This window comes from Emydura macquarii, unplaced genomic scaffold (assembly GCF_026122565.2).
Source record: "Emydura macquarii macquarii isolate MOO-44397 ecotype Brisbane River unplaced genomic scaffold, CSIRO-AGI_Emac_v2 contig_1027, whole genome shotgun sequence".
Lineage (NCBI taxonomy): Eukaryota > Metazoa > Chordata > Testudines > Chelidae > Emydura > Emydura macquarii.
The window spans coordinates 11,640,079-11,666,493 of record NW_027131164.1 but is presented as its reverse complement, the minus strand read 5'-3'; the positions used below and the strand labels follow the sequence as shown (position 1 = coordinate 11,666,493).

The 26,415-nt window shown below is 36.7% G+C and overlaps 1 protein-coding gene across 2 annotated transcripts in view; it reads right to left on the bottom strand.

The window, feature by feature from the left end:
* Positions 1-26,415, bottom strand: part of ROCK2 (Rho associated coiled-coil containing protein kinase 2) — a 163,585-nt gene that overhangs the window by 48,060 nt on the left and 89,110 nt on the right. For both annotated transcript variants that reach the window (XM_067544762.1, XM_067544763.1), the window contains exons 5-18: positions 25,400-25,660; positions 18,586-18,730; positions 12,913-13,051; positions 10,953-11,044; positions 9,928-10,087; positions 9,228-9,291; positions 8,672-8,683; positions 6,802-6,890; positions 6,187-6,235; positions 5,125-5,260; positions 4,895-4,986; positions 4,356-4,602; positions 3,935-4,041; positions 2,648-2,807 (exon numbers count right to left, since the gene is read on the bottom strand). In XM_067544762.1, coding sequence (XP_067400863.1) covers positions 2,648-2,807; positions 3,935-4,041; positions 4,356-4,602; positions 4,895-4,986; positions 5,125-5,260; positions 6,187-6,235; positions 6,802-6,890; positions 8,672-8,683; positions 9,228-9,291; positions 9,928-10,087; positions 10,953-11,044; positions 12,913-13,051; positions 18,586-18,730; positions 25,400-25,660 — 1,753 coding nt within the window. The remainder of the gene's footprint in view (positions 1-2,647; positions 2,808-3,934; positions 4,042-4,355; positions 4,603-4,894; positions 4,987-5,124; positions 5,261-6,186; positions 6,236-6,801; positions 6,891-8,671; positions 8,684-9,227; positions 9,292-9,927; positions 10,088-10,952; positions 11,045-12,912; positions 13,052-18,585; positions 18,731-25,399; positions 25,661-26,415) is intronic.

Below are 26,415 nucleotides of genomic sequence, written 5' to 3'. Positions count from 1 at the left end.
ATCATCCCAGGCCTGCTGCGGGATGTGAAGGTATGTACAGAAGACCATGCAGAGGCTCTACAGATGTCCTGTATTGGGACATGCCAGGAAGGCCGCTGAAGACACCTGGGCCCTTGTAAAGTGGGCTGTCAGGGATGCTGGGGGTGCAGCTCCAGCCTACTTGTAAAAGGCTCATATGCAAGCTGTGATCCTTGTCGAGATTCACAGGGATGACACTGGTAGCCCTTTCTTTCAGTCAGCAATCACAATGAAGAGTTGCATGGATCGACGGAAGGGCCTGGTCCTGTCAATGTAGAAAGCCAGAGCTCTTCTAACATCGAGAGTATGTAGATGTCTCTCCTTGCTGGAATTGTGAGGTTTTGGGAAGAAGACCAGTAGAAAAAATTTCTTGATTGACATGGAAGTGGGATATCACCTTCGGCAGAAAAGCCGGGTAAGGTCGTAGTTGGACCTTGTCTCTGTAAAAGATTGTGTAAGGGAGCTCTCAGGTCAAGGCCTTAATCTCCGAGACCCACCTTGCTGACATAATAGCTACTAGGAATGTGATCTTCCAGGACAGATGTGTGAGGGAACAGGAAGCCAAAGGCCCAAATGGTGGCCCAGTGAGCCAGGAGAGGACAAGATCAGATCCCATTGGGAAATTGGGTCCCGTAGTGGTGGGAAGAGCCTTTCCAGGCCTCTGAGGAATCTAGCTATCATCTCATGTGAAAAAATGGTTCTTCCCTGTACAAGGAGGGTGAAAGGCCAATATTGCCACTAGGTGCACTTTAACTGATGAGAAAGCCAAGCCTTCCTGTTTTAGATAGAAGAAAATAGTCCAAGATCATCTGGATAGGTGATTTAGACGGAGACACATCATGACGAGCTATCCAGCACGTGAAGCGACTAGAAGCTAAGATATGTAAGCTCTGTGAAGTAGGTCTTTCATTTGACTAGGTAAGATGCTCTGGTAGATGTGGGAGTGTATTATTTGTACTAAAATACAGCAGTGAAGCTGCCTGCAGGAGCTGGAAGGTGGCCACTCCCAGGCGCCTCACTGGCGGCGAGTTCCGGAGTATCCACTAGATAGTAGAAAGTATTCAAGGTATAAGATAGTTGTGTGAGCCTACCATAATATGTAAGCTGTTCCCGTGTGAAGATGGTAAAATTATATAATAGCCAATCAGCAATGCGTGGTTATTATAAGCAAAAGTGATTAAAAGGTATATAAGCTGGAAAGCAAAATGAAATAAAGGTTTTCTACTTTCCAACAGAATCTTCTGGACCTGAGCCAAGCAAGATTGCTCTTCCCACAACTCTGCTGCTCTGGTCTTTGAAGTTGAACCCAGAACAGATGTGGATTTCAGAGTCAGACGGATCCAATAAGTCTGTTGTACACGATCTGGCACTGCTAACAGTGGTCATCTTCTCCCTCACCTTCTTTCTTGGAACCAATACAGCTGGAGCCAAGGTCATAGGTCTATGTTCCCTAGAAAGCAGACAGCCGTTTTCCACTAACAATGCTTTTGAAGCTCTGATGGCTTTAACAGAAGGATCCAGAGTTAGAATTGAGGAAGATCCCGACACCCTGGAACCTTTAGGCAGCTTACTTTACTGAAGAAAGCCACAGGAGCCATACCTAGTCTCTTAGGCTTCGCATCTAATGACCATCTGGAACTGGAGGGTTGAAGCAGCTAGACCTTCCTTAAGAATTACCTGCAGTCTATTCTGCCACTCTTTGCACATCTGGGCATGAAAGTCTGGCAAATGAAAGTCTGGCAGAAGGAGAATGACCTTCCCCAAAGGATTTCAGGCACCTAACGTGGTTGCCCAACACTGAGAAGACAGCTGAGCACAAAGCACATCTCTTAAATCCCTGCTTCTTTTTCTTTGGTTCTGTCATAACACAGAACCAAGCCTACCAACTATACTAAACCATCTACACTTATTACTATACTTAAATTACATTACACACTAAAAACAACCGCCACCATCAAAACTATCAAAGGTACTCTCAGTGAAGAAAAGCTGCTGTACCCAAATGGACCAGAGTAGTTCATTTCCATTTGGTGTAGCAGCTGAAAGGAACTGAGGTGGTAATAGGGCATAGAAGCCCCTTATATGGCCTCGCCCTCAGAATGTTCAAAACACTCAGGGGAGGTATAGAAGAGGGCACATAAGTACTTCAATGAGCCCTGCTTGGTGTAGGTTCTACCATTATGCACCACCAGTCAGTACAATACCCCTAAGTGGGAATATGCAGAGCCATTTGAAGAGGTTAATACACATGATGACGTGCTGGAGTGACTGCCTGGACTAAAATCCTTTTATTTATCCCGAAAATAGCTACCAATATGGCAGTGCAAGAATCCTTACAACATTCCGCCAATGTAACCCAACCCTAACATGCAGGAGAGGATCATTCCAACAGCATCCTCATTCAAACCTTGGCCACTTTTGAGGTGGTCAACAGACAAAAAAACGTGCCAAATGTGATTTCTTTATGTGATCTGAACAACTCTAGAATTTTTAATTTATATACAAAACTCTTGAATCAGCTTCCTATAATGATTCAGCAGTGTAAAATTTTATACATTTCAACTTCTACTAGCATTATAAAACATATTATCTAGTTCACATAATTTTAAAATTAAGATTCTATGTGTACCTTTCATGGCTTCAGACTTAGCTTCCTCAATAGATTCATAGATTTTATTCTTGTCTGCTAATCGGGCTTTTGTAGCTTTATGTTCGGCTTCTTCTTGTTCCAGGTTCTGCTGCATAACCTTGAGTTTATATGTCATGTCTATTTCCATGTTGCTCTTCCCCTGTTGAAGTTACAGGGGGAAAAAATTGACTTAGTGGACAAAACAATTATTAGTGACTGCAAACTAAGGCTAAAAATAGTTATAAATAGTAGTACTATGGAGCACAACTCGAAGGAAATACACTAACAGAAGACGATGATAATCACTGGTCCAAGTAGCTTACAAATTAAGACTTCAGTCCTGCAGTTGATTTGGTGTGGGGCAATGTGGAGCTGCATGGGTGCAATGGTACTCCTGTGTGTAGAAAATTGTTGGATTGAGGCCTAAGAAGGGACTATTATGTCAAGTTAAATATGGCTCAAAATTTAGGATTTGTGAAAGCAAGGGTTTATAAAACTTAATACCAACAGAAAAGTTTTCATAGATTTGATTAAATGCTATTAGTAACAATTTTTTTAAAAATTAAATATAATAAAAGGAATTTGTACAGCATTGTAGCTTTACATAGCTCTTTACAGAGAAAAAAAATAGCATGGTTCCTTTGTAATCTAAATGAGAAAAACACAGAACATATAAATAGAGAAAAGGAAGTTGGTTGGGAAAGGTGGCAAAGGTTAAAGCAAACAAACAATAGTGCAAATTGCATTATATACTACAGTAAGTAAAAAGCACTATGTTTCAGCAAGTTCTGATTTTTCAATGGATTTTCAATTTTTTATGACTAAAATAACCTTCTGTACAATACAACCTACACAATTCAGCATCCCTGTAACATCTAATCTGCTATGGGCAATCTTTCAACATGGTGCACAGGGAGCTTTCTAAGCAATCTGTGTATTACACCAAGAATAAATTCCTCTAATACAGTTGTTTTCAACATGTAGCCTGCAGACTATGTCTAAAATTTCCAAAAGGGTCTGCATCTCCATTTGACATTTTTGAAGAGTCCGCAAATGAAAAAAGGTCGAAAACTACTGCTGTAATATATTCCTCTATCACATTTATTTATTACCTATATACACTGAAATTCTTTAGAGAGAAAATTTAAGAAAAAAAGTTACCAATTCATGTAATTACCATGGAGCTTCAATCTGACTCAAGTTTAGTTTCCATTAATTCCATCATTTTATATTCTATCCTTTATACCGCAAACCAAGCATTCATTCTACTTTAACATGTGCATTTACCTTTTCCAAATCTGTGAACCTCTCTTGCACTTGTCTCTTCTCCGCTTCTGCTTTGGCTAATGCACTCTTTCCATTTTTTACTTCTTCTTCCAGACTAGATATTCGACCTAAAAATGTCCAAAACATCAAGCAGTCAGAAAAAAGTTAGCTACAAAAAGAAAACAAAGTTAGTTACCAAAGTAAGAACAAACGCATTCACATTTAATAGTTTATGAACTGTGACTATTCAAAATGTCTATCTTCTAGATGATTCAGAAGTGTTAACAACATTTTACATCTACTGAAAAAATTCTATTAAGGAAAGATATAAATGACTTGGACAATTTATTAAAATTAATTACAATTCCCCGATCAAATAATTACACTATACTTTGTTGTATTTCTGAAACTTGAATCAGTGTGGACACATTTGCTGTAATACCTTGTAGATCGCTGATAATCTCTGATCCATGACTTCGGTCTCTTCTTTCAGATTCCAGGGCTGACTGAAGATTGATGAAGTCCTTCTCAAGTTTGAGTTTAGCATTCTCCAGCATACAGTTTTTATCTTGCAATTCTCGATTATTAGCTTCCAACTGCTGGATTTGCTTTGTACTTTCAGTCTGGTTCTTCCTTAACCTGGCTGCAGTATCAGACTCTGTGCGTAGTAAAGCATTGGTTTCATCCAGCTATTGATTAATAAATGCACATTTAGACAATTAAAATGTAAAATCGCTATTTCCATTACAAATAATCAACAATTTATAGATCGAAGGAAAAGGAAAATATGGGAATATTTTCTAACATTACATTAATAAACCAACATTTCATGTTAAAAAGCAACTTCTGTAACTACTTGCACTTTTCATTAGCCAAGTAGGAACCCTGAACTTCAATTGCCCATTACAACAATGACTTTAAATTCTCTCTCTCTCTCCACACACACACACACACACACACACACACACAAATACAACTTGCCTGTCTTTGTAGCTGATTGATTTTCTCATTTGATATTTGAGAGTTCTGATTTCTCCTTTTCAAATCTTCAAGCTGGTCTTTCAAACTGTTAACTATAATAAAATAATCATAAGTGACGTCGATCACACACTGATTCACAATCTTTAAACAGATCCTATCAACAAGACAACATTTCCATTATCTGATGTTAAAATTCCCATATACCATGTTTAAGGTTCTGTTCCACATACCATCATTTTCCAAATTGCGTTTTTTATCTGCTTCATGTTCTGCTTTCCGCTGGTATTCTGCATTCTTGTGCTGAAGAAGAGCCTTCTCTCTTTCTAATTGTCTTAATGCAGATTCTACATTCTTCCTTGATGTTACCTGGAGATAAGTATAGTTAAGTTAAAAGAAAATATACAAAAACATGGTATTACTTTAAAGTTAGAAAGGACAGCTCATGGACTCCAATTAACTTACAAATACACAAAAATGTATTCCATATGCTTGCTGTATATACACTCCATAACACTTAACAGCTGTGTTCATATATAACTGCAGAACAATACACTATTGGCAAATAACTGTACAGTCATCAAATGCTATTTCTAAGGAATCTGGGTAGTCAGGAGATCAGTAATGGGTGTAAGGCCAGTTCAGATCCACTCTGGGCTGACAGTGCCCAAAAGCTATTATCATATGAAGGCTGTTGATGGTCTATGTTAAATGAATGTGGGGGCTTCTGTCTAGTTTCTGGTGAACAAGTATGCAATGAACCAGCAGCATCAGCAACATTGACAAACTCAGCAACAAAACCAATGATTAATTGGGCATGACAACTAAGCTATATTCATCCCCTCCACAAGTGGTCCGTGAACAGCAGGGAGGCACTAGGATGGGACAGTAGAGTGATGCTTGAACTGCCACTACCTGTTATCTGTTCTATAGAGGGAGTATTTCAGCCTTCAACAGTATCATCCTGCATCTTTAACTGGAATTCAAGACACCAGAATTTTATTTAAATGCTTTAAACGTTCTCTACAAATTATCAATAAAGGTACAGGACACAGAAAACATGTTTCTGGAATCAATCAAGTAGTGTAGGAGTCACTCTACCCTCCTTTTGCCAACATACTGCAATAGTGGCAGCACATTTATGCTAGGGTATACTGTTAGAACACGAAATGAAGTTGTTGTGCCATAGTTCCATTGTTACTTAAAAGTTGGTGTATCCTGAGAAAAGAAAACATACCTAAAATACACATAAGAACACTTAAGCTGTACATGCAATAGAAAATAAACTGATTTACCTCTTCATCTAGTTCTTTCACTGTCTTCTCTAAACGAACATTAATAGATCTGAGGAATATGAAAACAAATATTAGAACAAAAGCAAACATCAGTTATAATAAAAAACAGAATAACGTGGATGTGTCTTGTGACTCTTTTATAGTGAATCCTGCTTTTAAGCAACCACACAAGCACTGAGAAAAAAATCATTTGTCCAGTAGAGGAGGTCTTCTCTAAAGACAAAACAAAAAGATGATAAGGGATGTAACTCCATGCTCCGGGTATCTCTAAACCTCTGACTGCCAGAAGCTGGGACTGGACCACATAGGATGAATCACTCAATAATTGCCCTGTTCTGTTCTTTCCCTCTGAAGCATCTGGCACTGCCATTGTCGGAAGACAGGGTACTGGGCTACATGGACCATTGGTCTGACCCAGTATGGCCACTGTTATCTTCTAAAGATAGTGGTAATCATATGGGGCTAACAAACTAGATATTTAAAATGGCATCTGCTTAGTGGTGTTGGGGGTCGCTGAAAAAAGCTTTTAATTGTATTTTAAGTTTTCAAAATGGAAAATTAAAAAAAGCTTGTCATAAATATACCAAATATAAACCATTACAAAAAAAAGCTTACCTGCACTTCTGTTCTAGTTCATCTTTGGCTTGTATTTCATTACTGAGTTGTTCTTCTAACTTGCTCAGTTTTTCCTGAAACTGTGCAAACTGTCAGAAAAAGTATGGCCCACATATAAAATACTGCCACATAAAAATGAGTGTAGTTCAGTTAAATAACCAAGACAGATGAGCAATGAAAAAATCAATATAATCTTTTAGTTTGATGGGAACAGAAAATTATTTCTCAACCAGTCACCACCACTGGATTATTATCATCACTGCAAAATATTAAAGCTGATGAAGATTCTTCATGAAGATATCCATAGAAACAAAACTTGTTGCATACAATATTAAAATAAATCTAACCATCTCTGTATTATGTAGTGCAGATGGTAAGCCACAAAAGCTCCACAGGAATAGAACGTTGTTTCTGGCCCTCTCTTTTAGTCTCTCTAACCCCAATCTTCTAGAGCAGATTCTTTGGATTAGTTGCTCCAAAAAAACTATATCAGACAGAAGACCAAAATAGGTGATATTTTGAAGAATGTTACTGAGCTTGCTTAGGTAGTACACATCGTGGAGGAAGGTGAGAATTTCTTAGTCTAACGTTTGCACAGAACCTAACTTGTCCCCATTACATTTTGGAAAACTCAGTATTGGCAGTTCCCAGCATTCTAAAACCACAAGTAAATATAAAAAAATTCATGAAGCTGGCTTAAAAATAATAAATTTGGTAGTTTTTATTTGCATTCTGGGCTTCTGAGCCTATAGGACTCATGTTTTTAAACTTTCTTCCGTAACCATGAAGGGTAGACACTTTTTTTTTAAAACAACAACATTTGAAACTGTCACAATTACATAACTATACGAACTGAGGCTTTACAAAAAACATGAAATATTGTGAGATTCGTTATAAAAATGACAAGAGTTGGCAACACTAAAATAGTAAGTTACCAATTCTTTTTATTTTACAAATCAGAAATATAGAAAATATAATATTTGCTGCTGCATATACAATTGAAGGGACTATATCACATATGCTTGGCTGTAAAACCACTGGAAGAATTCAGCAGATACTGCATGCAATTTTAAATGGCAATAGCTTCCTTTTAAAACAGAACACAAAATGGTAATCTGCACAGCAATGATGGAAAGGAAGTACAGAAGCACACACCAGTAAAACTGAGTTAGGTAAAATAAGTATTTAATTTTAAGTTTGCCCATATGTGGTATGAACTTTTTCCACAGCGGTTTTTAATAGTTTAAAAATTAGCAAACCCTGACAATTTTAAATTACTGATATAATCCCCTTGATTTACTAAGAAAGAACTAAACTCAAGAGGAGTTAATATATTTATTTTGATATACACAAAAATCCTACCCGACTTTCTGACATTTTAGTGCATGAATTCAGTTGGCAATCCACAAATATTGAATAAACCTTCCTGCTTCAAACACTCCACTCCTACTGAGGGTCAGTTTTATGCTTAGAACCGTTCCTTCACCAATACTGTGTGAAAATTTACTTTTCATGCCCTGGACAAATTTGCGATGAATCACTCAGATGTGGAGCCAAAATCTACAATGTTCCCTGGAGCAAAATCTTTTGTGGTAAATAGAGCCTTACATATTTATTTGCAAAATAAATTCTTGCTACCAAATAGGAATTAAAGGTAACTATAGTATAAATCCAAATTAATACTAACCCCATTTCACTTATAACTATCTGTTGACTCTCTTCTTAAAAGTAATTTACAAGTTCTTTTATTCATAAACAGATTAATCTAATGTTAACAGTTTACTAGATTAAACCTTGAAGCTATTATTTCATGCTGACAAAAATAATTTAGCTATCTTAATTTCTTTCATGGTTCAAAATAATAACTTACCTCTTTGCTGTCCTGTAAAAAGAAGAAAACATCTTTAAATAGTGAGCATTAAAAAGGCAAAGAACAAAATCATTTCCTACAAATCTATTTTTTAAAAATGGTTTCACCATGCTTAATAAAATTCCAGACTTTAATATTTTAATACTTTGTAGTATTCTGGATCCTGGATTCTAATCATGTTTTAATTACAAAACATTAAAGAGTTTACAAATATTTGTTTTATTAGAATATTCTCTACTACAGGAAATACATTTTCAACCATTGCAGTAATTTATACAAATATTTTTTTATTTCTAAATGAGACTATTGCCATATAAACACAATCCTTTCATCTAAAATTTAAACTGCACAATTTCACATAGCAGTTTGGCATCTTCATGTTTACAGATGCAATCTCTCTCAGTAATTATACAAAAGTATTCTAAACGTTAAGCAACTCAAGCTAACTATTCATAAGTGAATACTGTTTAAATCCACCTTGCAAGTCTTTTAACAGACATAGCAAAATAATTTAAACATACATTAATGTTTATATATATATAAAAAAAGTACTTACCTCATTCTTCCTGGATTGCATGGATTCATTTTCTCTACAAGAGTGAGGAGAGTCACTTAGCAACCTGTCAGAAAAAAACAACTCTTATTCAAGTTTTCAACAACTCTAGCAACCATGCCAATCAACTCATTTTAATCAATTCTCTCAAGTCTTAATCTCTGGCTAGGCTATTCTTATAACGAAGCCATTTTTATTCAGTATGAGTTTTCATTTGAATATTCTCTTGGCCAAAGTGAATGTCCAGACTTTTTCAGTTCAACAGAAGTTTATAATGTTTAAACAAATACTTACAATAGTTCTGTGATTATTTAGATACAATAAACGACTAATAACGCAAATTTAACATAAATAGTAAAGAAAAGAAACAGTCCTAACACAACGTATGCTCTAGTTGTACACTTTTTTCTAAAACTAGCTAATCCAAAAATCATAGCCAGTATACATGTTAGAACACAACAGCAATTTTATAAATTACTACATCATATGCAGCAGTGTTTAATCCTAGAAGAATAAAAATTAGAAACATCCAAAAACTGGCATATTTTGATAAATCCAGTTTAAACTCCACATTTCACATATTCAACAAGGGACAGAACTATATTTCAGTGTAAAATTACATGTAGAATTTAAAGCAAAAAGAGAGGGATGTAATAATTTTCAACTGTATTTGAAAAGATGCATATTAAAATATGTCACATACAGATTCTCTCGATAGTAGGTAAATCCTATAAAAGGCAGCTGGTTTCCCACAAAGGCTTTCGGGACTGGAAAGGTTTCAACATCTCCTTTGTCATCCTCAATGTCATCAAAATTACTGCTGTCTATGTCACTGCTAAGCTCAGGTACGACAGGAGCAGCAGCTACAAAGGAAAAGACGGTCAGCTTAATGTTAAAATTCTGTTATGGATATATCCTGTTATGGATATATTAACACACTATGTAATGAAAGGTAAACATGGCATACAGTAGTTTCATCATTTAATTTGTATTATTTACCACATAGTAGATCCATTAATATCACTAGATTAATAAAATCATTTTCTTTCCACACCCACATCTGACAAAGTAAATATTTTGAAATGGTCTGTTGCCATGCAATATAAAGAAAATCCTAAAAAATCAGTTTGCTGAGGCAGGCAGTTTTTACTGCACAAAACATACATTTTCTAAAGCATCCAAATGTAGGTGAGATATTTAATTCCAATCTAAAAAGAATCTTAAATAAATGTGTCTGATTGCAGAAGTTTTGATCAAGTTGGTAAACAAAAAGAGCTAAAATTTTGCTTGGGGCAATCAAGTTCTATTACCTTAAACTATACAAAGTGGTAAGATTAGACTGTACTCATACAAACTCATACAACTTCAGGAGGTAAGCAAATTAGGAAAGTACAACTGACTATGTAGTCATTTGTTAAAAAATAAAAGATCATCAAACTCTATTGTTCAAACAAATGCTCTCTCTATGTATCTACAGCATGGCAAACAGAGAAAAAGAGGTATTTATGAACCCATATGGATATAGCTTTTACTATAAAGAAGAATGATAGTAAGAAAAAATAGGTTATGTGAAACCCTTTGAGACACAAAAATGTATTTCATGTAACAGTTTTGTACAGTAAGTAAATATTTTAAGTGTTTTACATTTTTAATTCCACACTGCTAATCAACAGTATGTGTTTATGCAAATACTGAACATGTTAAAAATATAAGCTACAGTTTACTTACTCTCTCGAATGTTATCCCAGTTCCATTGATCGCTCTTAAAGAAAGGGTGCTGTTTAATTTCTTCTACCCCATTTCTCCCAAGTCGCACCTCCCTAAACATAGCAATTAACCGAATTTCAGATTAGGAAAATCAGCATTTCATTTCTGTTAAGCAACTTGTGACTTGCACTTAAGTGGCATAGAGATTTTAAACAAAATTAAGGTTCAAAGAGATATGGGCAGTCAGTGTAATTCTGGCTAACTTTGATTAAAATCAACTGATCTGTCATTTCTCATATAAAAATGCTCCCAGTTTCTTAGCAAGCACTCTCTCTGCAAGTACTAAAATGGCTAGAATTCTGAATCTGCCACGTGTGGAGTAAAACATTTTTCCATCTAGATTTTGTATAGAAAGGGAGCACACAGGCACAAGTTTTAAATAAAAAAAAAATTAACTGCAAACTTAGAAAGTCTGCCAAACCACATGACAAACCTTAGGACGCAAATGAAGGGAGGTCTGGCTTGGTACACAGAACAGTTATTCAAACCCCAATGAAATAAATATTTCAAAAATTCCATCCTCCTCCCTTAAAAAATAACCCTTACTTGTCTTTTGCTTACATTTAAAATGAAATGACCATATGGCAAGTTTTAGAAGTGACAACAAATTTATTCTTTATGTAAGACTATCTTTTAAGATAGCTCTAAGAATATAAAAACAACTTACGGACTTGAACAAATAAGTCACCTGAGAGGTGCTCATTCCTTCTTATTACTTTAATTGCTTCAGTAGTGATTATGTATGCAGAAAGAGGGCATCTATTTTAAATATATCCCATATTTACTATAAGCAGGAAGACGTTACATGTGGGGAAAGTACTCCTGGATACTTTTATATTATTAAACTCTTCTTATATATCTCCTATCCATCCTTCAGCCATTCTAGGTCTTGAACAAGAAAAATCCCTACTAAAGCAGCTCTTTCATGAATGGTATTTCTTTAGCTGCATGCAATCTTGCTCAGACCACACAACCGCTCTTTGAAATACAAAACTAGTACATACCACCAGATATATATTTATTTATTTGAGTTTTTATCTTTTTTTTTTTTTTTTTTAATCAATCATTCTACATAGTCAAAGTTACTGGGCTAGATGCTCCACTGTGGCCAAACTCTGTTCATCTTTAGGGAGCATGAGGGCACCAGGGAGTTAGTTATTCCTCCAATTCTGCACTGTGTAGCTCTTGTGCCTGTTATAGCACCTCCTAGATTGTCCTATGGTATGGAACTGGAGAATCAGCAGAGCAAAGCATATGTGCGAAGGCGGGGGAGAGAGAAGTGAAGGCAGCTGGGGCAGGAGCAAGCTACACTAGTTTAATAACAGCTGGAAGCTCCACTACAGAAGAGGAGATTTCATCTAGCAGTTTACATCCAGAATCATTCCCCTTGCTGGGGAATTAGCTGCACTTGTCAATTCATACCTCAAAAATGGGTTTAAAAAAAGCATACGAATATCTTCTAAGAAAACTGGAATAACTCACTGCAGAAAAATCTCTATTTTTGATAACATATTTGTTTTCATTATTATTTACTGAGCTTTGACAGCATGCTCAATGCTTAATAAATGCAAATGAGGTTGCTGCCTCAAGGAACTCACAGTGTTATTTCAAACATTACTACTGTATTTTGGACCTTTTTTAGCATAGCACAAGGATTTTGTTTGGGGCAATTTTGAATTCTTAAGAGGAGTATGAACAATGTAGTTATTGCCAGAAGTACTCATAAACAAAATAGTTTTAGTTAAACATAACACAAAACTTGCAAAACAGCCAGCCATTAAAAAGCAGGAGATAAGGTTAATTTCTCACAAAATGAGGATGATTTAGATAGCACAATTAAGGAGAAGGAATCCATTTTTTGAGGATACCGTGTGTTTGCATCCGCTAAGAGAGAAAATGTACAAATATAGTCCACATATACCTGTCAGTTAAAAAGTCACAGATGAGGTTCTTTGCGTGTTTAGAGATTTCCACATCATCTGGGAAATTTAATGAATTCTTGTGATCCATGATTTTACTGTATGTTCCTACTAATGAGTCTGCATAAAATGGAGTGTCCCCTAAAAAATCAAATTTAAATTAAAAATCTTAACATTTATGCATAAGTATTTTAAGTTAAACATAGAAAGAGAAAAGAAGACCTATAAATGATAAAGTACAGGCTTATTCTGAAAATTGGCTGTATAAAAATGGGATTGTTTGATCCATGTTAATTGCATATCCATTTTTTTTTAATCAAATGTATTCAGTTTACAACTAAAACCATTTTCCTCCTAAACACCAGCAATGCAAACCAGTCAAAGCCCAGGAGAATCAAGCTAGGATCTTTTCACCTTGTGCACCATCAGTACTGAAGTTTCTGTGCACCAAAACAGATCTTCTGTCATACTTATACAGTGTCTTTCAATTATGCCCTCAGGGACACCTGTGTAAATCCACTAACTTCAAAGAGCTTGCATAAGTAGGAACTGATTGGAACCTAACAAACGTTCTGTTGATGCATGTTATGGAATAGAATTCACCATTAACTCTTAATAATGTCATTTTTGCACTTCTAAGAAGAACAAACAAAGTGTATTTGTCACCAAAGTGATCAGCTAACACTCAAAATATGCAAAAAGAACAGATCCATTGACCAAATAGCTGCCATTTTTTCATAATTCCCTTTCAGAGTTGAAACAGACTTTAATGAAAAAATAAGGAATAAGTTTAATGATTATGTTATTTATTTTGTCCATCAGGAGAAAACTATTCAGCAGAACAAAGATGGCATTCTGATTCAATAGATTCAATAAATTATCAGCAATGAGAACATTTTCACCATGTGAAAAGTTTATTAGCCTCTACAAACTAATACACAGAAACCATTTTGTTCTTGAGGAGGCTAAGAGAAGAACCAACACAAGTAGGCTCCAAGAACGAGAGCAAGTTAGCATGTATATTAGTGTCAATTAAACTCCCAGACACTGCTGTGACCTCCCAAATAGTACTGGTTTGGTTCCTGCAGAAGTCATCCATCAGATGCACAAATTCCATGGTCTATCAATGCTTCCTCCCCCTCTCCATTCCTAAAAGGATCCCCTCTCCCCTTCTCTCTTCAGCAACCTCATACAAAGATACAATCAAAGCCATCCGTTACCAACCTAGGACTCCCTCAACTAAGGCAATCCCTCTCTTAGATACCCCAGTTCTCTGCTTTACAGCTAGTACTTTAGCTTTTCAACTAATGCACAATAAAATGTAATACAATTTCATTTGGTTTAGCACCTTTCATACAAACTGTATCCCAAAATGCTCTACAGCCTTATTTTAAACATAAATTAAAATTGAAGAAGTCAGAGGCAGCGCAACTGAGAGGTAAATCTAAGAGAGAACAGATATTTTCTGCTGAAATTTGAAATAAGGAAATCAACAAGGCCAACAGATTCAAGAGCTGCAAAGGAGAAGATTCTTGCCATGGGCAGATTGTGTTTAAACAAAATGGCCAGAGTTATATTAGCAGCAGGAATGGAATTAAATAGAGAGAACAACTATCTGACAAGCTGAAGCAACTGAAACAAAAAAGGTAATTTTGAACTGGATCCTAAAATTAATGAGGATGCATTGTAATGATTTTAAGATGGGAATGATAAAGCTGCACTTTGTGTGCATGACAAGGCAAGCAGTTATAGTCTGCATACACTTGATGGGACTTGATGGTGAAAAGAAGGAATCTGCAACAGTCAAAGCAAAAAGAGATTAAGGCATGGATGAGGACTTCAGCAAAGGTGGATTTTAGGCAGTATCACACATGCGCAATGTTGCTGAAATATTGAAGGGAACATTTACAAACAATAAACATAGATGCAGGAGGAGTAATTCAGAGACAAACAAGACGTCAATTATATGTATTGTCGGGTTCAAGTCAGAGATGCAGACTGATGATGCTCTTACTTAAAAGAAAACACTTATATGTTTAGACATTTAGTTGAATGAAACTGAGCCACAGCTCAATAAAGAAAGAGCACGCACAAGCAGGAGTCCTCGAAAGATATCAAAAGATAGACATAGCTGAGCATCATGACTGCAAAGGTCGTTAAAGGCTGAAATAAGATGTCTGAGGAGAAAGTAGATGCAAAAAATAAACCGACAATGGAACTATTATGGGATACAAAAGAGCAGGAATGAGGCTGTAGAGGGATGGAGTAGTCATCAGCAACTGAAAAAGACTGGTTATGCAAATAACAGTGGATCCAAGACAGGAGGGGAAAAGGGAGGCTTATGGAACTACCATATGGAAGTAATCCTGGGAGACAAAAAGATCCTCAGTGTCAAAGCCTTAACTACGGTCATGAAGACTGAACAGGGAGAAGAAGACATCAGCAGTAAGGGCGGAGGAACTAAAACCAGGTTAAAACTTAAACAGAAACAGTATCCCATTCCCAACAGAAGAGGAGGGAGAATGGGAAAAATCTAAGGTGAAAAAGGAGTTTGGAAGAGCTGGCAGTTTATCAAAGAGACAATATTAAAGGCGCAACTGCAAATTATCTTGATATGAAGGAAAGATAGGAAGAATAGTAAGAAGTCAATATAATTGCATCAGGAGCTCTTCAATTACTTGAAAACCAAAAAGGAATCCTACACAAAAATAGAAACATGGACACATTACAAAGGATGAGCACAAAAGAATAAGCACAAGCATGTAGGGATAAAATCCAAAAAGGCTCAGGCACAAAGTGAGTTACACCTATCAAGGGACATGAAAGGCAATAAAAGATTCTATAAATATATTTAGAAGCAAGAGAAAGATGAAAGAAAGTGTCATACTACATAGCAGGGAAGGAGAGATAATAATAGACAACACCAAGAAGGCTGAGATGTTCAATGCCTATTTAGTTTCAGTCTTCTCTAAAAAAAAGAATTGTATCCAGACACAATTAACAACAACAACAAGGGGGGAGGAATCATAAGCCATAGGGAAATAAAAAGTTAAAGAATATTTAGATAAATCAGATATATTCAAGTTGGCAGACCTTGATAAAATTCATGCCAACATACTTAAGGTAATAGCTGATGCAATCCCGGAACCATCAGTCATTGTCTTCAAGATCTTAGAGGGTATGTATACACTGCAATTAGACACTCGCAGCTGGCCCGTGCTCCCAGGCCTTGGGCTGTGGGGCTGTTTAATTGTGGTGTAGATGTTCTGGCTTGGGCTTCAGCCCAACCTCTGGGACCCTCCTATCTCACACGGTCCTACAGCCTGGGCTCCAGCCTGGATATCTACACCGCAATTAAGCAGCCCTGCAAGTCAGAGTCAGCTGGCATGGGCCAGCTACAGGTTTTTAACTGCAGTGTAGACATATCCATAGAGAAAGAATGAGGTCCCAGAGGACTGGAGAAAGGCAAACAAAGTCCCTATCTTTAAAAAAGGGGAACAAAGAGGATCTGGGGAATAATAGACCAGTCAGACTAACTTTGATACTTGGAAAGATACCGGAGCAAACTATTAAACAATTTGGAAGCACCTAGAAGATAATAAGGTGATGACAAATCCATGTTGGCAATTATTTAAGAACAAATCAGACCAATCCAACCTAGTTTCCTTTTTTGATAGGGCTACTGGACTCCTGAATGGAGGGGAAGCAGCAGATATGATTTATCTTGATTTTAGTAAAGCTTCTGACACCATCCCACATAACAGTCTCATAAGCAAACTAGGGAAAGGTGGTCTAGATCAAATTATGGTAAGGTGGGTGCACAACTGGTTGAAAGACCGTATTCAAAGAGTAGGTATCAATGGTTTGCTGTCACACTGGGAGGACTTATCTAGTGGGGTCCCACAGAGTCTACCCTGGTCTAGTACTATTTAATATTTTCATGAATGAGTTGGAGAATGGAGTGAAGAGTATGCTTATAAAATTTGCAGAAGACACCAAGCTGGGAAGGGTTCCAAGCACTTCTGAATTTTAATGCTATCCTCCCAAGTATCTGCACAAATTGGATAATTGGTCTGAAACCAACAAGATGAAATTCAATAAAAACAAATACAAAGAACTACACTTAGGAAGGAAAAATCAAATGCACAAATACAAAATTGAAAATAACTGGCTAGTCCTAGTACTGCAGAAAAAGATCTCTTGGTTATAGTGGATCACAAATTGAATACGAGTCAACAATCTGATGCAGTTGTTTAAAAAAAAAAAAAAAAGGCTAATATAATTCTTGGATGCATTAACAGGAGTGTCATATGGAAGACATGGGAGGTAACTGTCCCGTTCTACTCAGCACTGGTGAGGCCTCAGACAGAGTACTGTGTCCAGTTTTGGGTGCCACACTTAAAGAAGGAATTGGACAAACTGGAGGGAGTCCAGAGGAGAGTAACAAAAATGATAAAAGGTTTATAAAACCTGACTTATGGGGAAACGGTAAAAAAATGGGCAAGTTTTCTTCTTCAGAAATCTGAGAGGCTCAGGGGACTCTTATAATAGTCTTCAAATATATTATGATCTGCTATATAGAGGATGGTGATCAATTGTTCTCCATGTCCACTGAAGGTAGATCAAGATGTAATCAGCTGAATCTGCAGCAAGGGAGATTTAGGTTAGATATTAGGAAAAACTCTCTCACTATAAGGGTAGTTAAGTACTAGAATAGGTTACCAAGGGATGTTGTTGAAACGGTTATTGGAGGATTTTAAGAACAGGTTAGACAAACGCCTGTCAGGGACTGTCTATGTATACTTGGTCCTGTGCAGGAAGAACCTTAAGATCCCTTTCAACCCTACCTTTCTATGTTCTAAGAGTCACACTGAAATAAACAGGAAGGAAACGAAGAGAAAAGCATGCACAAGAGAAGAAAATGAGGGTGAGGAGTAAGAGAAAAAAACCTATTAAGTATCATAAACAAGAGGTGCCATAGGAGAGGAAAATATATACAAACCATGAAGTATCATTAACTCTCCAAAATAAAACCCAGATTCTAGGAAAAACTGAGCCACTGAATCCCTCCATGATCAAAACCCCAGAGTCTCAAAAATATTGGTGTTCTCACACTTCTTTTGACAATGTACTAGAGCACAGAAAAGAGGTCCCAAACACAAAACAGAAATGAAAATGAAGTTCTGTTATGGCATTATAGGACAGATTCCTAACACATTAACAATTAAAGTATATCAATTAAATTGTTCCTGGGATGCAACTTACTAATTAGCCTTCATAAGTCAAATTCTCTTCATCCTCAGAGGCACTAACATTTTAATGACTACATACTTGGGAGGAGCTTTCTTGCCCCCAGAACCCTAGAAATGTATGTTTCTGCAGTGTTCCCAGAACATGCAGGCATGGATAGCGAGTAATCTTACTCAGTTCCAGACCCTTCACAAATGCTCTGATACTATGTAATGTCCTAAAGGTCCAGTGCTTTAAAATGGAAAATCGTCCCTGGAGAGTATAAGAATTAGCCAAAAGCAGAAGCAATCACAGGTTGAACTGTCCTGATGCACCTAAATGTCTTACTTGTGGCTATATAAGGCTAATTGAATCATAAAAGCTCTTGAATAGAAGTTTCTAGAAGGGAGTGGTGGGAAAATTTAATAAATTAAATTATTACTCACCAACTAGCATCTCAAAGAGAAAAACTCCTACAGACCACCAATCGCACTCCCGTCCATAGCAGCCATCACCACCTTGTGACTTCAAGACTTCAGGTGATATGTAGTCAGGCGTTCCAACAGCTGTATCACAGCGCACCATACCTGTCTATGTAATTGAAAAATATTGCAAGTAATAATCTATTTAATTGAAAAATACAATAAACCCAGTATTTCACCAAAATTAGCTCATTTATGTTATTTTGAGAAAAAACATGGTCCAAAAGTAAGTAGTGTGGGAAACATTTAAGGCCTCCAAAACTTCCTATTCCAGAAGTGGTTTCTGACAAAATGACTATTCCTGGTAACCTCTATTAATTCTTTTTTAAAGCACATCTTTCAAGCATTGAAAAAAAATTAAAAAGGAAATGTGATTTAGCCTAGGTTCCAATATAAACAAAGCTGAGCATGCATACTATGGGCCTGATCCAAAGCCGACTGAAATCTCTGCCAGTCTTTCAATTCACTTCAGTGGGCTTTGGATTAAGCTCTATGAGAGCAAAATAGCACATAGATACAGCATTTTTTTGGTTAGGCACAAGTCCAGTTGGGGCTGAATTTTTCGGTCTTGTTTTATTTTTATTTTAATGCTTGAAAGACCAATTTAAGGAAAGGAAAAGTTATTCTGGCAGAACGGGAAGGTTAAGCTCCACAAGAAAATACAATTTTTAAAGACAAGCATAAGATTTTATTCCTAGTATGCTAACTAATACCTCATTAATTTAGCAGCATAAAGGCATGACTATCTATACTCCTTGCTCCCAGCTGAACAATCAATAAAAGTAGAGTCAATGTCAGGTCTATTAGCACTCTAGTTCAAAGGGATAAGAAGTTCATTTCCCTAAATTCAAGCTTCAACTAGGTTTATTCCAGAGTCCAGATAGCAACAATGAAAAGAAATCCTGGATGAAGTATAGTAGAAGTATCACAAATACTCTGGCACCATTGCTTCTTATCTCATCTCTCAAGCCCAAGTCTCTTGTAAGCCACAGAAAGTTTCTCACTTACCTTACCCTCAACTCTGTGAAAGAAAATAAGTAGTAACAGCTGAAAACAGAATTTAAAATATAAAAAGCAAAATTGGTATTTTCTCCAGGAAATATTTTGCTGTCAGAGCTACACCGGCCGAGGTCCAGCCAGATATTCTGAACTCCTCATTTAGAGTGTGACTGACAAGTTGTAAAGTAGTACTGATTATCACAGGTAACATAGACCAAGTGATTTTGTTTTACCAGAATCACAGACCATAGGGATTACAAGCAGAAAATTAGGTAAAATTAGGACATGCAAATGAACACTGTAGAGACCCCTAAGGAACACAGAAATGACCCCCGTTAAATGCCTGTGCAATCTACTTCAGGGATTCCATTCTGAATCTGGGGTCCCTAAGAAAAGGTTAACTTTATAGTTCCAGGTTGGGGGGCAGGCCAGCTATGGCTTTCTACATTATAAAATAAATACAGCAGATGATGGCTGCTCTGAGATAAGGCAGTAACTTCTTTTTACAATGGGTGATTAAAGATCTATTTCATTTTCTTCCTTTTGGATAGGATGAATTTTAAAAATGCTATATTTAATTCTATAGAATAAACTCAGATTCTACAGAATCCAGGACACAAAAGTACACTGTTGATTAGACACATGCATGGAATAAATCTTTAAATCTTCTGCCTGTGATGGCATTGTGGGCATATCTTGTCTGATGTTCGAGTGACTCTCTCCTCTTGATTTTGAACATGAAAGAAGTTTCTCCAATTGAACCTACCTCTCCTGTTGAACTAGGATTGCGGCTCCTAAATAAACTCTGGTATTGGTGGATGCCCCTGGAGGGCTGAAAGCCATACTAGATGGCTGAAATGGGAGACTGCTCAGGGAGATCTTGGGTTTTTATTTGACAGTGACCGGCTGAAAACATCTGAATTCCTCCCCAAACAAGGATTTTCCTTCAAAGCAGAAAATTGTCAACCTAGCTTTCAGGAAGTAGTCAGCAGGCCTCTGGTTTCAGTCACAAGATCTTTCTATGCACTCAGACCAGCCTCATCATTGTGGTATCTCCCCCCATTTCTCACACAGCTATGACTAAAGAAGCCATAAAGTAAGAAGACAGATCCCTAATATGTTATGCAGTATCACAGGTGTATGGTAGAGAGGTCAAACCAAAAGTAAGGCAACATCTTAACCAATCTGACTGCTCATTTTCACCAAAACTCTTGATTTACTTAGTTTTTGCAGTAATCTGATGCTTGATAAAGGATCTTAGGTAATATAGACTGAAGTCTGAAGAAAAGATCCCAAAGATCTCAATGTCCAGCACAGGAAGTTTCCCTTTTTTCTCTTGAAGGGGATCTTCAGTGCTATTCCGAGCCTTCACAGTATAGTATTTCCTATCTACCTGGAAATAATTTCATGGGGAATGCAAGAGAAGATGCAACTATCTGCATCCTCTCTCACAAACAGATCTAGGGACATTTAATATTTCGTTGACAGACTACACACACAACATGTTGCTACTTTCCGTCATTCATGTGTTGGAGCATGAAAAAAGATTGGAGGGCTTTTATGAAAATGTAAATACTAGATATTCTAAGACTAATTACATCAACTTTTACACCTCCAGCATGAACATCTGGAAATTAGAGAATGAGGTGCTCTTTTTCCCCATGAATGAGGATCAGGAACTCTTTACCAATTCCGTAAATCACCTCCTTTCAGAGTTAACCGACCTCCAGACTCTACAGTCTGAATGGCTGGGTTACAGTGAGATCTGACCATCAAACAGGACTAGTCTTAAGATGAAAGGTATGAGAGATCTAAAGGTGGATGTCTTTCTCTGGGCAGAGATATCCTATTCCCTTTCATTAAATCCTAAGCCAGTTTCTCTCTAAGCCTGTAGAGCCCTGGCTACCATATTTACCATAGGAGCTCTGTGATGTAATGTCTCTTCTGTTAAGTAAAGGGCCTTTGCTTTCCCTGAGACTGCTGTTGCCCTGTTGAGAACAGAGTTAGAAGCTTTTCAGAGATGAAGATGTGGGAATTAGGAGGTCTCAGAGGCTGCATCTTGAAAGGGGCTAAGTACTCCCAACTAGGAGGCGGAAGGATTTCTCCAATAAGATGTTCATATCATAGGAGAACTGGGAACTTGTGTGTCTTTTGTCTTGGTATCCCACATAGGTCCCCCATGCATCTCAGCTCCCCAAGTCTCTGTGGCTGGGGTTGAGCTGGACTGGCTTCTGCAAGTGCTGGAGACAGAGTTGTTCCTTTACTCATCTCCAGGGCCTTTTGAAGAAGTCAGAATGGCTCAATGTATAAGAATGCTGCTTCAGGCTTCCTGATGGTACTTTTCTGAAGAGACAAAAGCACCAACATCCTCCAACAATTCTTTGCAGAGATGATGGAGTAAGTCAGGCCAGGTCTGGAGGCAATACTGAGCATGGGCCTGCATACCACAGGGCTAACAGCACAGAGCTGGAGCAAGAGTTATCCAGTGTGATAGTACCAGAGGAGCAAAAGGCTGAGTTCTAGAAGGAGGAAGAGTTTCTCTCTCTCAAAGTTATTCCATCTACCCGAGGGTATAGTCCCACACTGGTGACCATTCCTTCTCTCCTGCAACACCTCCTTTCCTCAGAGTTCCACTGGAGTTTGAGCTTCCCTAAGACCTCAGCTAGAAGGGGCCAGAGACACTGGTCTGTCTGAAAAGCCAAGCATTGTGGGCAGTTCCTGTCCCTGGAGTTCCTATGGGAATCAGCCATGCTGCACACTGCAGTCCTGTGATGGCTGTTTCATTAGTCAAAAGGGCTGTACAGTCTTCTGGTGATTCAAGTATTGTAGCTGAGGCAGCAGCATACCAGTTTGTGACTGGAGCTCCTCCTAAGCCTCTGAGACCTACTCCATTCTTTCCTTTGTTCAGGCCTCTCTTTCATTTAGGGGCAAGACTATATATACATGCTCCTCCTGCTGGAGGAAAATACAACTGAGCTTTGTGAGCCAACAAGTCCCATGTATGATGGGCAATGTCATCAAAACATGTAACAATTTTGCCCATCTGCTGGTTGAAAGAAATTATACTCTGAGTGTCTGTCTACCTTGTATGGAAGATTTAACAGATAATGTTGCTTTGAATTCTACAACAGTATGAGAAAGATTCCTCCCTTCATCCCCCACAAATCTGTACTGCTATTTTTCCTGGGCGCTTTACATAAGTGAATTAATATCAGTAAAAAAAGTGAATTTATTATCAGTAAAAAAACCTCAAAGTTAGAAAAAAATAGGTGCTAGGGAGGCATATGTTTTACAGAGGTCATCCTGCCAACATCAATATTATATTTTTACAGCTGGGATATCTCCATGTTGTGTAGGAAGTAACACAGGATTTGGAGACATTCCAGAACTGTCTGAATATGAATGTGTTGGATTCTACAGCTTCTTTTATAAATATTTCTTCCATTCAGTTCAGGCTGGGATCATCTAAACCTATAAAGAATTAAACTTTAAGGTATTAGAAAATAAAGTAACTCTTCTAGGGATCAGATATAGTTCAGTCTTGATTCTCAGTCCAACCCTGCAGTTCCTGATACAATTACATACAAGAATGCTGTAAACACTTCAAAACTTTAGAAAGGGACTAAAAATCTTATTGTAGTTCAATTTCCTTAATTGAAAAATAAATGAGTAATCTTAAGGTTACTGTTTTTGTGGCCCCCCAGAGAAATTATTGATAGGTCCCTCAATTTTGTGGGTCAGTATAATTGTATACATATTACTATTTTATTATAGGCTCTGATTAACAACAGAGCTTTGTAATGCTCGCAGCAGTCTTTTGTATATGTTACAATCCTTTAAGATATACTGCTGAACGAGTACTCTTTTGGCTCAAAAGCCCTTTGGCCAGGAGCCCTTTAAAAATGAACATGGCATAAAAACAAGTTAAGTATTCATATTAAGCAGATCAAATACTATTTTTAGCTTATTTCAATTAAAGTAAAATGAGGCCCATTATCACATTAAGTTTATTCTCAGATGACTAAAACAAATTTGGTTTACTAGGTCAATCAGGATTTTGACTAGGTATATATGGAAAGAATCAGTGAATCTGTTCAGAGAATAGGAACATGGAACACCTTATAGAGTTTGAACAATGAACGAGTGAAGCATAAGCCACCTAATACGTAGCCTAATAATATCAGGGCAGATAGGGTTGTCTAACAGGACTCTTACAGCTACAATGTTCACATTATTTATTTATTTGGATTTAAAATTAAAAAGAACACATATTCAAAAGCACCCTGAAAATAATTAGACTTACAGTAACAACCCAGCAGCATAAATAGCTAATAAAAATAAATTAACTCTGCCAGTCAGCAGCCTTACATAATCAAATTAAGTGTATTTGTAGCCGTGTGGGTCCCAGAATATTCTAGACACAAGGTGGGTGAGATAATATCTTTTATTGGACCAACTTCTGAAGTTAGTCCAATAAAAGATATTACCTCAGCTAACTTGTCTCTCTAATAATCAAATTAAGATAAACAACCCACCTACCAGTGGAATAAAATCACTGTATCATTAACAAAATGAAGCAACTAAATGGAGCTAGAAATGAAAACTATTAAATTTCTCAATAAGCTTATAAAACACCATATGAGGAAAAAAAGACATCAGTATTTCACAGTACATTTGCAATTACTATAAAAGGCTATTACTCAAAAATATATTACAAAAATAATACTGGAGAAAAGAAAAAATGAAATAGGTCGCAAAGAAAGAAGAACGTATTTTTTATAAGTTTTAATAAAGGCAAATTCTAGCGTAACACAGCAGAAGCAAGCACTGAAGTAGTATCCTTCAGAACAAGATATATTCCCATAAATTAGAAACTGATAAAACAAAGAAGCACCAATATTAAAATACTAGAGAAACATAAAACTGAGGGCAATGAACATAACACTGCTTGTACATTCACACAAAGTTCATCGCAACTTAAGGTACTTTTGTAGAGTAAAACACAATAGTGTGGGGAGGGGGGAGCAATAAGTCTAACTACAGAGTAATTTCATTGTTCTTGGTAATGAAGAGCAAAAGGTAAACTGGGTAAAAGGTAAACGAAGTGTAAACTGAAAAATACAGCAGACTTTTAAAAGTCTGCTTTAAAGCATCATTAGTAGCCCAAATAAGTTTTTTTAAAGCCATATGAGTTTTATCTTGAAACCATCCCATTAAAAAATATGGTCCATTAGGCAGTACATTTTAACATTTGGGCAATGAAAAAACAATATTTTGAATATTAGCAATAAGCAGTCCCAATCAGTGCGTCACACTTCATTAGTTGCTTTACCTCCATCTAAATTTTTAAATTATATTGAAAACCACTAGGGGGTGCTGTCGGAGCAATTATATACAATAATGACTATATGGGATATGTAAATTGTTGCCTCTTCAGTAATAACTTCATTTAAACCAAAGTGTCAGTTTATAAACCGCTCCAAGGCTACTAATGTTGAAATCAGGAGTTGTCTCATAAGCTGTTCAGACATTTGACTAAAGAATGAACATGTAGAAATTCATAAATGTACATGCTCCCAGAAATAACAAAGTAGTTTCTTTCAATGTTACAAACATAGACTATCCCTTTACTTAAAATTAAATAGCATAATAGCCAATCAAGAAGCTCAATTAACTGAACATTCCTTCATTCCTTACATCCCCATGTAATTTATAATGAAATAAAAACCTGAATATTCTGTATCTTTGTAGTAGATAAAATATTTAATTGCATACTTACTTCATCCATTTTCATACAGGTGCCAAAATCTGCCAGCTTTAGATGTCCATATTTATCCAAAAGCATATTGTCAGGCTTCACATCTCTGTGTATCAAGCCCATGGAGTGAATTGCATTCAGAGCAAGGACAACTTCAGCGGTGTAAAATTTGGCCCATTTTTCAGGCAGATCATAATTGCTCATAAGGTTTACAAGATCTCCACCTGGCATGTATTCCATTACCATGTACAAGTACCGGTCATCTTGAAAGGCACAAAAGAGCTACAATAAAAAAGATGGAAAATTACTTGAAGGATATCTGGAAAAGCAACCTTCTTTCTATTCTGGTTTTACCAAACTCTGTTCTTAGATAATCAGAAATTTTCAAGGTTGTTGTAAGGCAAGTTCAATTTTTTTTTAAAGTTCCTAATAAAGACTTTGGTTAATATAACAATAATCTAACATCTGCTAAACTTTAAAACTGCCTTATCTCACAATCTTAAAAAACTAATTTCTTATTCATTCCACTCATTAAATGCATCTCCTTCTGTTCGCAGCACAAAGCCCAATTTACCGAGACATCATTGAAATGTCAGTTCCCCCTGAGACACAATCACAATTGAGAGTACTGGAAATAGCTAAACAGAGGCTGGTGTCTCTAAAATAGCTTTGAAATGTCATTTCTGTACTATGCTATAGCGCCTACATATTTATATAACTATTATTTGGAACTCATCACTGCTATTTTCCTCTAACATCAGCAAGCAAGAGTAGAAATGATAAAAGCAGGTTAATGTGTCTCTGAAGTGGACAGTCATAAAGTGATTAACTTTACTAATAATTAAATATAGCTTGGTATATATTACAGTTAATATTTTAGGTTACTGGTATATTGAAAGTAAGTTTATTTCTTTATACGTTATTTTAGAGGGTTTTACTGAATGCAGTCTGTGGACTTTCACCTCTAGGACTCATCAGTTTGAAAACAGCCCAAATAAGGCAAACCCATTACTATGTAATTTTTCAGTGGCCGGTAC